We start from the raw sequence: 17,923 nt of genomic DNA, 5'->3' as shown, positions 1-17,923 counted from the left end.
AGACACCAGTACACACACACACCCTCCCCTCACACACTATAGCCATGCAGTATCTACTGCCGGGATGTGTTTTTGTTCTGTGACTGTTGAGGTGTGTGAGCTGACACATAAATGCTTGTGTTTATCACAGCTTTTATCACCATCACCTCAGTGCTGTTAGCTGCCTGCAGTCACAAACCGGGAGAAGAAACAGAAGGGTCACACCTGCAGGGGCAGAGGGGTGGAGAGTTGGGGAAGGGGAATACCACAGACCCAGACCAGGTTTACTATAGAATGACTTTAGCAGTGACAGGATCTCTCACAGACCTGCTTTACTAGAAAGCCATGTTTTCAGATTTCCATATGGGCCAGGTTTCTAGTCTGTGACATTCAATCAAACCCCTTTTTCCTGGTTTGTTGGACAAGTCAAAAAACAAAATGTCATTCTTTATTTGCTGTAAAATTGATATGTTTGGACTCCTGTACTCCATAGAAGTGCAGTACAACAAACATGTATTAATTGAAGCATGCCTTTCTAGGAACAATATACATGTTTAACTAATCCTGAATGCCAGCTCACTGCTTTTCATGGTGTTCATTTTGAAACCAGGTTTGACCAGAGATTACCTGCTGAGTTGCATGCTATGCAGTTTGTCTGTAACTGCATGAGGTAGAGAGGAGGGTAAGCATGTGTGAGTCTGTTAATGTGTCACACCTCTAGAGTAAGGGTGCTGGGGGCTGACCAGGGACTGCAGAAGGAAGGAAAGAAAGAAAAACAAAAGAGAGAGAATAGAGGAAGACAGAACCATGTGCACAGGATTCTCTTCTATTACACAGTACTTCAACATTGCTCAGTTCACTCCCTCCCCCCTCTCTCATACACACTCCCCCTCTCTCTCGCTCAGCTGCTCTCCCTCCCCTCCTGTGGATGGTGTAGCTCTCTTTCTCTCCCTCTCTGTCTGGCGGAGCCGTGGACAGGATTGGAGGCTAGTAGTGAGTGACTGCGGAGAGAGAGAGACTGAAGAGAAGAGAACAGAGCAGAAGAGAGATCTATAGTAGCAGTATCTCTGCTGGATACCTCTTCAATATTTCAATCAGAATTCTTCCTCAACCAGCTCGAGCCTCACACTTCCCACCGGACCCCCCATCACCCAACCCTTACCAGGGGGACATATGAACAGCACAGAGGGTTTACCACCCCGGACCTCCACACAGGGAGCCATGTGATACCCCCTTGCGCTGCTGAAATCTCCCCAAATCGGTGCTCTGAATCGGGATTGAAACCAAGGAGTGTGTCCCCCCTGCCTGAAACCCCCTCCTGGGTTTGTGGATCTTCTCTAGCTGCAGGAGGAGGAAGGGAAGGGAGGGACTGCCAGGTCTCTGCATACCCGGGTGTGAGACACTCTTCTCTGGGCAAGTGTGGGGTGTGTGCCCCCCTTGGGCTGGAGGCCAGCGCTCCAGCACCATGGATTACCTACCTGGGATTGTACTGTTGCTGCTGTTCTGCGGGGCGGTGGTGCCGGGGCAGGGGGAGCCCAAGCACAGCGTCCCCAGGTTAAAGCTCTCCTACAGGGGTAAGTGTGTATGTTCTCTCTCCCCCCCGGCTCTCTGGTTCTTTCTCTGGTTCTGATACAGCCGCCAGCATGGCTCCAGGAGATATTATGTGTGCTGTCTGAATTACTCTTCCTCTTTGTGTGCACTCTCTCCTTTCTTTATTTCTTTATTTCTTTCTTTCCCTCTCACTCTTCGGTGTATCTTCCTCTGTCTGCACATCTATCTACGTATCTCTTTTCGCAATCATTTCTCTCTAATTCTTCAATTCTTTTCTCTCTCTCTCTCTCTCTCTCTCTCTCTCTCTCTCTCTCTCTCTCTCTCTCTCTCGCTCTCTCTCTCGCTCTCCTGCTTCCCCGCTCTCTTTATTTCTCTCTCTCCCACTTAGAATAATGCTTTCTCCTTAGCCTTAGATTGTATTCTCTTTACGGTCAGATTGTTTCCATATGCGGACAAGGGGCTTGGTTAAATGTATGTATTAGCCCTCGCATTTATTTTCCCCTTCCACTGTCCCCTTCAGAACTACCGCTGCACTGCCGTGAAACACATCAATACACACACACACACACACACACACACACACACACACACACACACACACACACACACACACACACACACACACACACACACACACACACACACACACACACACACACACAGAGAGAGAGAGGCACACATGTACGCATAGACACGAACAAGCACACACACACGCCCACGGACATGCGAATTCTGTACACACACACTTTAAGGGGGTAATCCGGTCTCCCTAGTTCTCATTAACCCCAAAATCGATTTACCAGCTATTCTCCAAAGTCAACAAGTACTTCTGCTTCTGCTTAGGAGAAAGTCTGCACACACACACACACACACACATCTTACTGTTTTAACAGATATACTGCATATGGAAAAGATATGCACTGGATTCAGGGGGTTGTTCACGGCACAGGTGAGTGTATCACTCATCAGTCACACATCTGGCTGGGTACCGTTCATACGGTGCTCGTGTGAGCTTTTGTCGGGCAAGTCAACATGTTATTCTGCCTTCCCTCTGTGTTATTTTGAGGTAGAAGGCTGTGGAGAGACCTCAGAGCCGGCTCTCTCCTCTCTCTCTCACACCCTAGACTAAATCAAGCTCTTTGTAATGGCAGACCTTTCATCTCGGGACTAAAATAAACCACAGACATTTTTGGCATATTTTGGGACGTTTCGTTTAATGTCGGTCGTCTGAGAGGCGAGCTGTTGCGGTTCCTTGTCCAAAACATGACCAAAAGTACACGGCTAGAGAGCTGTGTGGTATCTCCGTTTTCTCTCCATCTCCTTTTCTCTCTCTCTCTCCCCGCTCTCTCTCTCTTCGTCTCCTTTAAAAAAATATACATTCCTAAAATGTACAAACGTGGGCAATTTGTCCTTTTTTCTCAGGCTGGGAATAAGGTCAGGTTGTGGAGGAAAGTAGTGCTTCTGGTTTAGAGGGGTGTTACTGCTTTGAAATGAGTGTCACGTTATTTTTAATCCAATGAGAGAAGAATGAGATTTTGTGAGTGGTGAATTCGTATCTGGGTGTTTTCACTGAGTTTAGATTTAACTTGTGCACAGCAAGGCCTGTATGAACATGACATAATATTTTTTCTAATCAGAGAATAAATAACATTTATCAGCAGTTTTGTTAATCAAAGTATACGTTTAGCAGACACTCTTATACAAAGCGACATACCGGAGCAATTAGGGTTAAGTGCCTTGCACAAGGGCACATCAATAGATGTTCACTTAGTTGGCTCTGGGATTCCAACCAGTGACTTTTCGGTTACTGGCCCAACGCTCTTAACCACTGGGCTACCATTATATGGCTATACAGGATGTATAAGTATACATGCACTTATTTGTGGTATGTACTGTAAGACCCTGGTCTGTCTCTAGGGGGCACTATGTTGAAGATGTTTCTCTGTGCAGTCAAGGGTCAAGTAGTGTGCTGTAAAAACCGCCGTAAAACTCAGCTCCACCTGCGCCGCCACCGCGTCACATCCTCCCGAGGTAACAATCTACACCAGGAACAGCCCAGAGGCATCATGGGAAAATGCATTTTGCTTCATTCAAACGGTTCCCAAGATTGAGCCATCTGTCAGTTGACTACAACAACAATACCGGTCTTCTCTGATCTCCCCCACTCGTTTTTCTGACAGGTCGCCATGATGCTGTCTGACAAGGGAGGAAAGATGTGTCATTGATGAAAGGTGTCATTAGGTGATACAAAGCTGAACTGCATTGTAAACAGTGGGTGATTGAAATGTGTAGTCAGACCAACCAAAGCACATCAGTAGCTGCCTGTCTGTCGCTCTGTCTGTCTTTAACGTTCTTGCTGCAGCTTGGTGTGTGTGACGACTCAACACCATCTCTCTGCTGATTTCCTCTTCAGACTGAAAGTGGCATGTGTGCATTCAGACGGGATGGGATGTGTCAGATCTGACACAGACACAGATAATTACACACCTGGCTGAATGTGATGATGAGTGTGTGTGTGTGTGTGTGTGTGTGTCTGTGTGTGCATGTTTGTGCTCAGTGTGTGTGAGTGTGTGTGTGTTTGTGCGCAGTGTGTTTGTGAGCAGTGTGTGTGCGTGTTTGTGCGCAGTGTGTGTGTGTGTGTGTGTGCTCTTGTGTATGCTCATACGTATGAGTGTGTGTACATGTGTGCGTCTCAGAGGTAGAGGGGTCCACAGGTGTTGGATGGCTCTCTTGATGCCTGTCGACTGAAACCTTTCTGTTCACACCCACACGTTGGCTGATGGAGAGAGGGAAGAGGGAAAGGAGGAGATGAGAGAGGGAGGGAAGCATTGCTTTAATGAAGGGTGCTGGCAGACTTACAGTAGACTAGGAGGGAGAGAGACTGGTTGTTAAATGAAGTACCATTCATTCTCTCTCCCTCTGTGAATCTGGCATAGTAATTAAGTCAAATAAACGACAAGGAGGAATTCTCCAGTGAAGGACAGTCAGACGAGCACAGAGTAAACATTTTCCCAGGAGAAGGATCATTAAGCGAGAGGAGAGCTCTTTCCCCAAGGAGGGATATTCAGACAAGTGCAGGACAGCAGTTTGTGTCCCCGGGAAGGACAGTCAAACAAATGCGGAATGAGCAGTTTTTGCAGGAAAATAAGAATGGAGAAACTAAAGCACATTGAGTGACCTTTCTCCTGGGAAGGCTGGCGAAGCGAGTCCAGAGTGAATGATTTCCCTGTGGGGTCAGTCAGTGAGACATTCCCAGTGAAGGATCTGTTTTCAGAGAGCCAGAGTAATGATCAGAGTTAATTATTTTTTTTCTCCCTCAAGTAACTGGAGATTAAGTCCAAGTTAATGTGATCATTTACAGTTTCTTAAATAACGTTGCTTAGATTGTCGATAGGCCGCAACTAGGCCCAAGCATTGAATGGATCATGAGACAAAGCAAGTCACAGTTAGCCAAATATGAATTCTAATGCTCAATGTCATTGAATTGATTACACTCTAATGCAGATCAAGGTATAGGTTATTACAGCATTGTCTTTCACACAGCAGTGCAACCTGGACATACTGTACCTGGACATACTGTACTACTATATTACGGTCATCCCAGTAGTATTCAACCTGGGAAACACTGACCCCTGCAGGTTACAACAAGCACACACATTCAAGTTTCATGTTTTATTAGTCATAGACTATATGACCAAAAGTAAGTGGACACATGCTCGTCAAACATTTAATTCCAAAGTCATGGGCATTAATGTGGAATTGGTCCTCTCCCCCTTTACTGCTATAACAACCTCCACTCTTCTGGGAAGGCTTTCCACTAGATGTTGGAACATTGCTGTGGGGACTTGCTTCCCTCCAGCCACAAGAACATTAGTGATGTTGGGCGATTTGTCCTTGCTCGCAGTTTGCTTTCCAATTCATCCCAAAGTTGTTTGATGGGGTTGAGGTCAGGCCTCTGAGCAGGCCAGTCAAGTACTTCCAGTCAAGTTATGGACCTCGTTTTGTGCACAGGGGCATTATAATGCTGAAACCGGAAAGGGCCTTCCCCAAACTGCCACAAAGTCGGAAGCACATAATTGTCTAGAATTTCATTGTATGCTGTAGGGTTAAGATTTCACTTCACTCGAAGTAAGGGACCTAGCCCAAACCATGAAAAATAGCCCCAGACCGTTATTCCGCCTGGTATTGCACATCTTAGGCTGCTCAGCCATGGAAACCCATTTCTTGAAGCTCCCGACTAACAGTTATTGTGCTGACGTTGCTTCTAGAGGCAGTTTAGAACTCAGTAGTGAGTGTTGCAACCGAGGACAGACGATTTTTACTCGCTTCAGCACTCTGCGGTCCCGTTCTGTGAGCTTGTGTGGCCTACCACTTCGCGGCTGAGCCGTTGTTGCTCCTAGATGTTTCCACTTTAACAACACTTACAGTTGACCGGGGCAGCTCTAGCAGGACAGAAATTTGAAGAACTGACTTGTTGCAAAGGTGGCATCCTATAACAATGCCACGTTGAAAGTCACTGAGCTCTTGAATAAGGCCATTCTACTGCCAATGTTGGTCTATGGAGAGTGCATGGCTGTGTGCTCAATTTTATACTGAAATGGCTGAAATAGCCACATTCACTCATTTTAAGGTGTGTCCACATACTTTTAAATATATAGTGTATATACAGGATACACATCATATACACTGTCTAACAAAATGCTTACTTGCAGGTTTCTCCTTGACAACGCAACAACAATAAAATAAGAATATGAACAGAATAAACATTTTAGCGTAAGTATAATACAGGAAGGCACAATTTATAGTCCAATATTTCCACATGTATCAGAGAAAGGGAGGATTGGGGGAGCAAGTGTTTAAATTGTGCAGTATTAGAAATAGTGAATAAGAGTCTGGTAGCAGCAGTTATGATGGGTGTGTGTGAGTGAGTGAGTGAGTGAGTGAGTGAGTGAGGGAGGGAGGGAGGGAGGGAGGGAGGGAGGGAGGGAGGGAGTGTATGATAAGGTGCAGAGAGTTAGTACAGGTGGACAGTCCAGTTCAAGTGTTCAGCAGTCTGATGGCTTGTAGATAGAAACTGTCTCTGAGCCTGTTGGCTCATGCTCCGATACCGTCCGCCTGTTGGTAACGGAGTGAACAACTCGGAGCTGGGCTGTGTGTGGGGTCCTTGATGATGCTGCGTGCCTTGCTCAGGCACCGTTTCATTAGATGTCCTGGATGGGTGGGAACACGGCCCCAGTGGAGGGCCTTACGGTCATGGACGGAGCAATTCCCCTTCTAGGCCGGTCAGGATGCTCTCGATGATGCAGTGGTAGTATTTGGAGAGGTTTCCGGGGTGGCATGTCAAATTTCTTCAGCCGCCTTAGGAAGTAGAGACGCTGTTGCTCCCTCTTGACAGGAGTGGTGGTGTTGCTGGTCCTTGTCAAGTCCTCGGTGATGTAGACGCCAAGGAACTTAAAACTGCTGACTCTCTCCACTGAAGTCCCATTGATGTGGATCGGGCTTGTTCCCTCCTGTGCTTCCTGAAGTCAACAATCAAATCCTTTGTTTTGCTGATGTTGAGGGAGAGGTTGTTGTCCTGGCACCACAATGCCACTTCACTTACCTCCTCCCTGTAGGCTGACTCGTCGTTGTTGGTTGTCAGGCTTACAACCGTGGTGTCGTCAGCAAACTAGATGATTGAGTTGGTGTCGTGCAAAGCCACGTGGCCGTGGGTGAACAGGGAGCACACATTAGAGAGAGAGAGAGAGAGAGAGAGAGAGAGAGAGAGAGAGAGAGAGAGAGAGAGAGAGAGAGAGAGAGAGAGAGAGAGAGAGAGAGAGAGAGAGAGAGAGAGAGAGAGAGAGAGAGAGAGAGAGAGAGAGAGAGAGAGAGAGAGAGAGAGAGAGAGAGAGAGAGAGAGAGAGAGAGAGAGAGAGAGATGAACCATAGCAGCATTAGAGATGGGACTATTGTGATTGTAAAAAACACACACATCTCTCGCGGAGCATGGGGGAATATTAAAAGGCTTGTTAAACAACCTGATAATTACTCTCCTCTGGGGTAATTACTGGGCCCTTTAACCTCTTAATGAAGACCCTGGTCGTCCCACAGTGACCCGTTTCGGATGGGTGGAACTGTAATAGAGGGAAGAGACTAGCCCGCCATCGGAATTCACTCGGAACCATTCAAAATAGACACTCTCTCTCGGCACAGAACCGCACTCCAACTCAACACAGTCTGGAATAGAGCTAACCCATAATAACCCCCGTCGAGATCCGCAGAGACCTCTCTCTTGCTCTCCCTCTCTTTCTCTCTCCTTCTCTCTCTCTCTCTCTGGTGGATCTGTCCATTCTGTGGGCCTCCTCTGACAGAGCGGATGTGGATAATTATAAGGTGTGCTCCCAACGCACCGACCGACCCCAAAGACGTCTGCCTTCTCCTCCGTCTCTCCTTCCTCTCCTCCTCCCTCAGTTCAGTCGCTCTCAGGCAGCTCACAATACCGCAGCCCCTAAGTACAGTCTTCAGTCAGGCTCCTCCAGTTGACTTTCTCTCTCTCTCTCTCTCTCTCTCTCTCTCTCTCTCTCTCTCTCTCTCTCTCTCTCTCTCTCTCTCTGCCCCCCCATCCCAAACCATTCCATCCCAGGTAGAATAATGTCAGTACTCTGAGCAGACCACAACACTGGGCAACTCCCATTACTGTGGACCAGCTCGTATACTGCAGAATGAGTCAGCTTGTGTATAACACACAGGGTTACACAATGACATGATGGCTTTGGAGAACAAACAGTCATTAATCAAAGCATTTAATGATCTGTGCAATACCCTTGCATGTTTTATAGTGTTGCTTGAACATTTGTGATGGGGCTACAGATGGAAAATATTATGTAGATTATAATTAATGGACATTTTTGTAGGGGGTTGATAAAAAAATCTAACTTTAGAAGCCTTTTTAAACCTTGAGTACACTACAGATGCTACAGACCATTTTGTGAGAAGACCGATTTTCGGGATGTCTCATGGTCTGACAAACACCGCTATAGCTCTGTCACCTTTCACTGCAGATGTGGAAGTGTATCTCTAGCTTAAAATGTCCGTGGGGTGTCCGCGGGGTGTCCGCGGGGTGTCCGCGGGGGCGCGGACATCAACGTTAGGGTTAAAGCAAGTGGGGATAACTGACTGGGAGAGATTGAATATGACCATAAACACTCCAGACTGCTGGTCTGCACACGTCTGTGCCGGCAGCCTTGCAAGGGTTAACATGCTGGTATGTCACAGACACAATGTGTGGCTTGTGTTTTAGGCACCTTTCCACTTCATTTCTGTTCCTTATTTGGAATGGGATGTTTTCATATTTGTGTTGAGAAATGTGTGCTCTTTAGAGTTACATTGACATTCACAAGCTGTGGTTTGGTGGTGATGAGTTTTGGTCAAGTTCAGTGCATCTCCCAATATGTTTATTTAGCCTAGGCAAAGCATGCAATCCCCAAAGCAAATTCCATGTAGAACTTTCATTGTCAACTACACCGAAGAGGACTTTGAGTTTGGTGCGTTTTTATGTAACCTTTCTTTTTACAGGAAGTCAATGCTGAGACCAAGGTGTCTTTTGAAGACGTACCGGTCTAGCACAACAAATCACATCAAAATACAATATACACATTAAAATGCACATTATTATACACAGCCATACACATCAGAATACAATATACACATTAAAATACACATTATTATACACAACAAATCACATCAAAATACAATATACACATTAAAATGCACATTATTATACAAAACAAATCACATCAAAATACAATATACACATTAAAATACACATTATTATACACAACAAATCACATCAAAATACAATATACACATTAAAATGCACATTATTATACACAACAAATCACATCAACATACAATATACACATTAAAATTCACATTATTATACACAACAAATCACATCAAAATACAATATACACATTAAAATGCACATTATTATACACAACAAATCACATCAAAATACTATTTACACAATAAAATGCACATTATTATACACAACAAATCACATCAACATACAATATACACATTAAAATACACATTATTATACACAACAAATCACATCAACATACAATATACACATTAAAATTCACATTATTATACACAAATCACATCAAAATACAATATACACATTAAAATGCACATTATTATACACAACAAATCACATCAAAATACAATATACACATTAAAATGCACTTTTTATACACAACAAATCACATCAGAATACAATATACACATTAAAATACACATTATTATACACAACAATACACATTAAAATACACATTATTATACACAACAATACACATCAAAATACAGTATACACATTAAAATGCACATTATTATACACAGCAATACACATTATTTTACACAACAATACATGAAAAGCAAAACACAGTCATAAAAGACACATTCTTCAGTAAAAAGGTCCCCTAGCAGCCGTCTGAAATGTCCTAAACAGAGGCACCTATTCCTCCAATATGAAAGTGCATTGGAGATCATTCCACATGTGAGGCAGATATACCCAACTCAGTGGAGATCGAAAGAGTTAGCCATCCCTGAGACCGGGTCTCAATTACAGTGAGGGAAAAAAATGATTTGATCCCCTGCTGATTTTGTACGTTTGCCCACTGACAAAGAAATGATCAGTCTATAATTTTAATGGTAGGTTTATTTGAACAGTGAGAGACAGAATAACAACAACAAAATCCAGAAAAACGCATGTCAAAAATGTTATAAAACGATTTGCATTTTAATGAGGGAAATAAGTATTTGACACCCTCTGCAAAACATGACTTAGTACTTGGTGGCAAAACCCTTGTTGGCAATCACAGAGGTCAGACGTTTCTTGTAGTTGGCCACCAGGTTTGCACACATCTCAGGAGGGATTTTGTCCCACTCCTCTTTGCAGATCTTCTCCAAGTCATTAAGGTTTTGAGGCTGACGTTTGGCAACTCGAACCTTCAGCTCTCTCCACAGATTTTCTATGGGATTAAGGTCTGGAGACTGGCTAGGCCACTCCAGGACCTTAATGTGCTTCTTCTTGAGCCACTCCTTTGTTGCCTTGGCCGTGTGTTTTGGGTCATTGTCATGCTGGAATACCTATCCACGACCCATTTTCAATGCCCTGGCTGAGGGAAGGAGGTTCTCACCCAAGATTTGATGGTACATGGCCCCGTCCATCGTCCCTTTGATGAGGTGAAGTTGTCCTGTCCCCTTAGCAGAAAAACACCCCCAAAGCATAATGTTTCCACCTCCATGACTGACGGTGGGGATGGCGTTCTTGGGGTCATAGGCAGCATTCCTCCTCCTCCAAACACGGCGAGTTGAGTTGATGCCAAAGAGCTCCAGTTTGGTCTCATCTGACCACAACAGTTTCACCCAGTTGTCCTCTGAATCATTCAGATGTTCATTGGCAAACTTCAGACGGGCATGTATATGTGCTTTCTTGAGCAGGGGACCTTGCAGGCTCTGCAGGATTTCAGTCCTTCACGGCGTAGTGTGTTACCAATTGTTTTCTTGGTGACTATGGTCCCAGCTGCCTTGAGATCATTGACAAGATCCTCCCGTGTAGTTCTGGGCTGATTCTTGCATGGAGTTCTGGGGTGAGATCTTGCATGGAGCCCCAGGCTGAGGGAGATTGACAGTTCTTTTGTGTTTCTTACATTTGCGAATAATCGCACCAACTGTTGTCACCTTCTCACCAAGCTGCTTGGCAATGTTCTTGTAGCCCATTCCAGCCTTGTGTATGTCTACAATCTTGTCCCTGACATCCTTGGAGAGCTCTTTGGTCTTGGCCATGGTGGAGAGTTTGGAATCTGATTGATTGATTGCTTCTGTGGACAGGTGTCTTTTATACAGGTAACAAGCTGAGATTAGGAGCACTCCCTTTAAGAGTGTGCTCCTAATCTCAGCTCGTTACCTGTTTAAAAGACACCTGGGAGCCAGAAATCTTTCTGATTGAGAGGGGGTCAAATACTTATTTCCCTTGTGTAACGCCCTGGCCATAGAGAGGGGTTTTTTGTTCTTTATTTTGGTTAGGCCAGGGTGTTACATTGGGTGGGCGTTCTATGTTCCTTTTTCTATGTTTTGGTATTTCTTTGTTTTGGGCCATGTGTGTGGCTCCCAATCAGGCACAGCTGAAGCTCGTTGCTGCTGATTGGGAGTCACACATAAGGAGCATGTTTTTCCTTTGGGTTTTGTGGGTAATTGTTTCTTGTTTAGTGTGGTTGCACCTGACAGGACTGTTGGCTGTCAGTTTCCTTGTTTTTTGTTTTTGTATAGTGTTCTTTCCAATTAAATTGAAGGATGAATACTAACTCTGCTGCATTTTGGTCCTTTCCTGAAGACAGCCCTTACACCTCGTTAAAATGCAAATCAATTTATAGCGTTTTTCTGGATTTGTTGTTGTTATTCTGTCTCTCACTGTTCAAATAAACCTACCATTAAAATGATAGACTGATCATTTCTTTGTCAGTGGGCAAACGTACAAAATCAGCAGGGGATCAAATAGTTTTTTCCCTCACTGTAATTAAGGTACGGCGGAAGTTTATCCTTATGGAATGGATGTATACTTGTAATTTTGACTATGGTTATGGTGAGGACATTGGGTCCAGTGTGTAACAGGGATGACTCCTGTGTTTTATGTATAGAGGGTTTGGTTACTGAGTGGACATTGCATTGCAGCAGTGTGTGTGGATCAGACCCAGCTGCTAAGGCTCGTCAGTCAGCCACAAGGAGCGCCGCTCCAGGGTCATGTTTCACCCAGGCTAATGTCTCTATGGTGTGCATGTGTGGTGCATGTGTAAAAGTCTCTGTTTGTCTGTCTGTGTGTGTGCATGGGTGGGTGTGTATCCGACTGTCTCTCTGTCAGTCTGTCTCTCTGTCTCTCTGTCAGTCTGTCTCTCTGTCAGTCTGTCAGTCTGTCTCTCTGTCAATCTGTCTCTGTCAGTCTGTCTCTCTGGCATTCTGTCAGTCTGTCTCTCTGTCAGTCTGTCAGTCTGTGTCTCTGTCAGTCTGTCTCTCTGTCAGTCTGTCAGTCTGTGTCTGTCCGTCTGTCTCTCTGTCAGTCTGTCTCTCTGTCTCTCTGTCAGTATGTCAGTCTGTCCCTCTATCTCTGTCAGTCTGTCTCTGTCAGTCTGTCTCTCTGGCATTCTGTCAGTCTGTCAGTCTATCTCTGTCAGTCTGTCTATGTGTTTGTGTCACCTTTTGTGTATATGTTCATTGTGTGAGCGTGAGTCTCTTGGTGTAATCTCAAACTCTTTGGTAAGCCTTAGTAATGTTGAACATTATGCTATACTAAAGACATACCATATTAACAGTGGAGGGCAACAGACACGACCTCACCAACCACCGCTGTCTTTCAAAACCCAATCCATCAGTGGGTCTAATGATCCACCAATCTTTCCCTTTCAGCAAAGCTTAGTGGCTGTGTTTGTGTGTGGTTTTGCAACTGCCTGTGTGTGTGTGTGTGTGTGTGTGTGTGTGTGTGTGTGTGTGTGTGTGTGTGTGTGTGTGTGTGTGCGCATGATTTCATCATAATTGAGAACAGGGACAACAATGGCCCGCCTGGGGTAACAGGATCATTTAGTCCTGCATGAATGGGCATTCTGCGGTCACGGGGCATTTGGGGTTGAACCGTTTCTGAGGTCACGGGGCATTTGGGGTTCAACCGTTTCTGCGGTAAAGGGGGGTTTAAGGATTGAACCGTTTCTGCAGTCATGGGGTGGTTTAGGGTTGAACCCTTTCTGCAGTCACGAGGGGTATAAGGGTTGAACAGTTTCTGTAGTCATGGGGGGTTTAGGGTTGAACCGTTTCTGCAGTCACGGGGGGTTTAGGGTTGAACCGTTTCTGCAGTCACGAGGGGTATAAGGGTTGAACAGTTTCTGTAGTCATGGGGGGTTTAGGGTTGAACCGTTTCTGCAGTCACGAGGGGTATAAGGGTTGAACAGTTTCTGTAGTCACGGGGGGTTTAGGGTTGAACCGTTTCTGCAGTCATGGGGGGTTTAGGGTTGAACCGTTTCTGCCGTCACGGGGGGTTTAGGGTTGAACCGTTTCTGCAGTCATGGGGGGTTTAGGGTTGAACCGTTTCTGCAGTCACGAGGGGTTTAGGGTTGAACAGTTTCTGTAGTCACGGGGGGTTTAGGGTTGAACCGTTTCTGTAGTCACGGGGGGTTTAGGGTTGAACCGTTTCTGTTGTCATGGGCTGGTTAAACTACTCTCTATGGTCTACTCCCAGTGTCAGGCGGAGAATCCAACTAATTAAATGGTTCCACATACGGTCCCTCTCCCCCTCTCTGTTTCTCTCTCTCTATTTCTCTCTCTATATTTCTCTTTCTTTCTATCCCTCCCTCTTTCTTTCTCTTTCTTTTTCTTTCTCTTCCTTTCACATCTTCTCCCTCCCTCTTTCTCTCTCTCTCACTCATCTCTCACTCTCTTTTTCTTCCTCTCTCTTGCTCCCTCTTTCTCTCCCGCTGCGGCTCAAGGAAAAACAGGAATGTCATGCGGTTACTCAGAAATATATTATTTCGCCCAAGAAAGATGAGCATCACTGTAAGCTGAAATTCTATCCATTCTTAGCCCACTCATGTAAAGAGTTTGTGGTTGGGGATGTCTTGTTAGGGTGGCTGATTCATATCCTATGGTGGGTTGAGTTGACCTACGCACATCGTGTTAGAAAGTAAAGCATGAGTTGTAGATGCAGTTGAAGTCGGAAGTTTACATACACCTTAGCCAAATACATTTAAACTCAGTTTTTCACAATTCCTGACATTTAATGCTAGTAAATATTCCCTGTCTTAGGTCAGTTAGGATCAACACTTTATTTTAAGAATGTGAAATGACAGAATAATAGTAGAGAGAATGATTGATTTATTTCAGCTTTTATTTCTTTCATCACATTCCCAGTGGGTCAGAAGTTTACATTCACTCAATTAGTATTTGGTAGCATTGCCCTTAAATTGTTTAACTTGGGTCAAACGTTTCGGGTAGACTTCCACAAGCTTCCCACAATAAGTTGGGTGAATTTTGGCCCATTCCTCCTGACACAGCTGGTGTAACTGAGTCAGGTTTGTAGGCCTCCTTGCTCACACACGCTTTTTCAGTTCTGCCCACAGATTTTCTATAGGATGAGGTCAGGGCTTTGTCATGGTCACTCCAATACCTTGACTTTGTTGTCCTTAAGCCATTTTGCCACAACTTTGGAAGTATGCTTGGGGTCATTGTCCATTTGGAAGACCCATTTGTTACCAAGCTTTAACTTCCTGACTGATGTCTTGAGATGTTGCTTCAATATATCCACAGAATTTTCCTACCTCAAGATGCCATCTATTTTGTGAAGTGCACCAGTCCCCCTTGCAGCAAAGCACCCCCACAACATGATGCTGCCACCCCCGTGCTTCACGGTTGGGATGGTGTTCTTTGGCTTGCAAGCCTCCCCCTTTCGCCTCCAAAGATAACGATGGTCATTATGGCCAAACAGTTCTATTTTTGTTTCATCAGACCAGAGGACATTTCTCCAAAAAGTATGATCTTTGTCCCCATGTGCAGTTGCAAACCGTAGTCTGGCTTTTTTATGGAGCAGTGGCTTCTTCCTTGCTGAGTGGCCTTTCAGGTTATGTCAATATAGGTCTCGTTTTACTGTGGATATAGATACTTTTGTACCTGTTTCCTCCAGCATCTTCACAAGGTCCTTTGCTGCTGTTCTGGGATTGATTTGCACTTTTTGCACCAAAGTACGTTCATCTCTAGGAGACAGAACGCGTCTCCTTCCTGAGCGGTATGATGGCTGCGTGGTCCCATGGTGTTTATACTTGCATACTATTGTTTGTACAGATGAACGTGGTACCGTCAGGCGTTTGGAAATTGCTCCCAAGGATGAACTAGACTTGTGGAGGTCTATAATTTTTTTTCTGAGGTCTTGGCTGAATTCTTTCGATTTTCCCATGATGTCAAGTAAAGAGGCACTAAGTTTGACGGTAGGCCTTGAAATACATCCACAGGTAAACCTCCAATGACTCAGATGATGTCAATTAGCCTATCAGAAGCTTCTAAAGCCATTACATAATTTTCTGGAATTTTCCAAGCTGTTTAAAGGCACAGTCAACTTAGTGTATGTAAACTTCTGACCCACAGGAATTGTGATACAGTGAATTATAAGTGAAATAATCTGTCTGTAAACAATTGTTCGAAAAATTACTTGTGTCATGCACAAAGTAGATGTCCTAACAGACTTGCCAAAACTATAGTTTGTTAGCAAGAAATTTGTGGAGCGGTTGAAAAATGAGTTTTAATGACTCCAACCTAAGTGTATGTAAACTTCCGACTTCAACTGTAGATACCGATGAACTTACTGTTTGTAGCTATTGTAGGAGGGGGCAACAAACATGGAGTGAACATTCACTTTATGTGCATCACAAAGGATGGTTACTCTAAGAAATAGCTACCACTATGGAGAAATCATACAGGACGGTTACTCTCTAAGGAATACCTACCACTATGGAGAAATCATACAGGATGGTTACTCTCTAAGGAATAGCTACCACTATGGAGAAATCATACAGGATGGTTACTCTCTAAGGAATAGCTACCACTATGGAGAAATCATACAGGATGGTTACTCTCTAAGGAATAGCAACCACTATGGAGAAATCATACAGGATGGTTACTCTCTAAGGAATAGCAACCACTATGGAGAAATCATACAGGATGGTTACTCTCTAAGGAATAGCTACCACTATGGAGAAATCATACAGGATGGTTACTCTCTAAGGAATAGCTACCACTATGGAGAAATCATACAGGATGGTTACTCTCTAAGGAATAGCTACCACTATGGAGAAATCATACAGGATGGTTACTCTCTAAGGAATAGCTACCACTATGGAGAAATCATACAGGATGGTTACTCTCTAAGGAATAGCTACCACTATGGAGAAATCATGGCTATAATGATTAGTTCAGTTTTAAAGAAAAAGTATGTCAAAACAGACATAAGTACAGTAGAGTGACGTCAGAATCCAACCAGTTCCATGAATTGGAGAACAAAATGAATGTGCATTAAATATTCATCCACATGTTCTGTCCAATGGAACACTTTGAAGTGTCTAAACCCTCAACAGAGTCCTTGGGTTTAGACATGAATAGTTCCTGTGTTTAAATGGTGTGTCAGTGTCACTAAGGGCGAGACACCTGTATTTCAAGTTCCTGTTTACACTCGCAGCCGTTTTCAATGCCTGTCAATCGTCGGTTCGCTTTAAAATCCATCGGTTTTGGACGTTTCTGTTATAGTAACCGTTACTGAGGCAACCTGCCACACACACCAGCAGCTGTGAAAGAGGGAGAAGAAGTGCAGAAAAAGGAGGAAGGAGAGGAGAAGCCAAGCATCAAGGCTTGTGGATATCCCAGGGCTTAAGATAACATTCAAAAAATGTGTTGCTCTAAGCCTCCCCCACCTTTCCATCGAAATGCGTCCACAACCTGTGCTTGCTCTGCAGCGGAGGTTGGCGTGAGAGCGCTGACAAAACCACACCGAGAATGGAGTGAGAGAAAGAGAGAGACAGACAGATGGATGCCAAACCAGACTGTTGGTGTTGGGTGGGAGAAGGGCGTTTTTCTTTTCCAAAGTCTGCTATTGTTCTTTGAAAGATAAACAGGTAGCTCCCAAATCATCTGCAAGATCTGTTCAGATTTATCTTCAATCTCTTCCTCTATCTCCACACACTCTCCGCACGCAACACACACAGGCATGCACACACACATGTTCACACCCCAACCTCTCACACACACACACACACACACACACACACACACACACACACACACACACACACACACACACACACACACACACACACACACACACACACACACTAGTTTTTCTATCCTCGTGGGGACCTAAAATTGATGTACATTCAAAATCCTATTTTCCCTAACCCCTAACCTTAAACTCAACCCAAACCTTAACCCCTAAACCTAACCCTAACGCCTAAACATAACCCCTAACCCTAATTGTAACCATACCCTAATTGTAACCCTAAACTTACCCCTAACCTTAAAATAGCCATTTTCCTCATGGGGAAATTGGTTCTCCACAAGGGAGAATTTTCCTTGTTTTACTATCCTTGTGGGGACTTCTGGGGATTTCAGGTCTCCACGAGGATAGATGAACAAGACCACACACACACATCGACATACACCCCTCCTGTCAACCCCATCCAGGAAATAGAAGCTATGCCAACAGATCTGGGACGTCACTAGTTACCACAGCCACAATGTCAGAAAGCCCACTTACTCAACTAATCAGATGAGTGAGTGTGATGACACGTATGACGTCTCCAAAGGCCCGCCTCCCTGTCTAATCAGATGA

At 44.6% G+C, this 17,923-nt stretch overlaps 1 protein-coding gene across 1 annotated transcript in view; it reads left to right on the top strand.

Annotated features, from left to right (window-relative positions):
* The first annotated feature begins 894 nt into the window (after nucleotides 1-894).
* The window catches only part of LOC106609664 (semaphorin-3aa-like), a 60,875-nt gene continuing 43,846 nt past the window's right edge, over nucleotides 895-17,923 (top strand). The window contains exon 1 of the mRNA XM_082964036.1: nucleotides 895-1,553. Within this exon, the coding sequence (XP_082820162.1) occupies nucleotides 1,445-1,553 (109 nt within the window). The 5' untranslated portion in view covers nucleotides 895-1,444. The remainder of the gene's footprint in view (nucleotides 1,554-17,923) is intronic.

This window comes from Salmo salar, chromosome 17 (genome assembly GCF_965601325.2).
Source record: "Salmo salar chromosome 17, fSalSal1, whole genome shotgun sequence".
NCBI lineage: Eukaryota > Metazoa > Chordata > Actinopteri > Salmoniformes > Salmonidae > Salmo > Salmo salar.
Note: the sequence above shows the minus strand (reverse complement) of the source record. Positions and strands in the feature narration are given on the sequence as shown.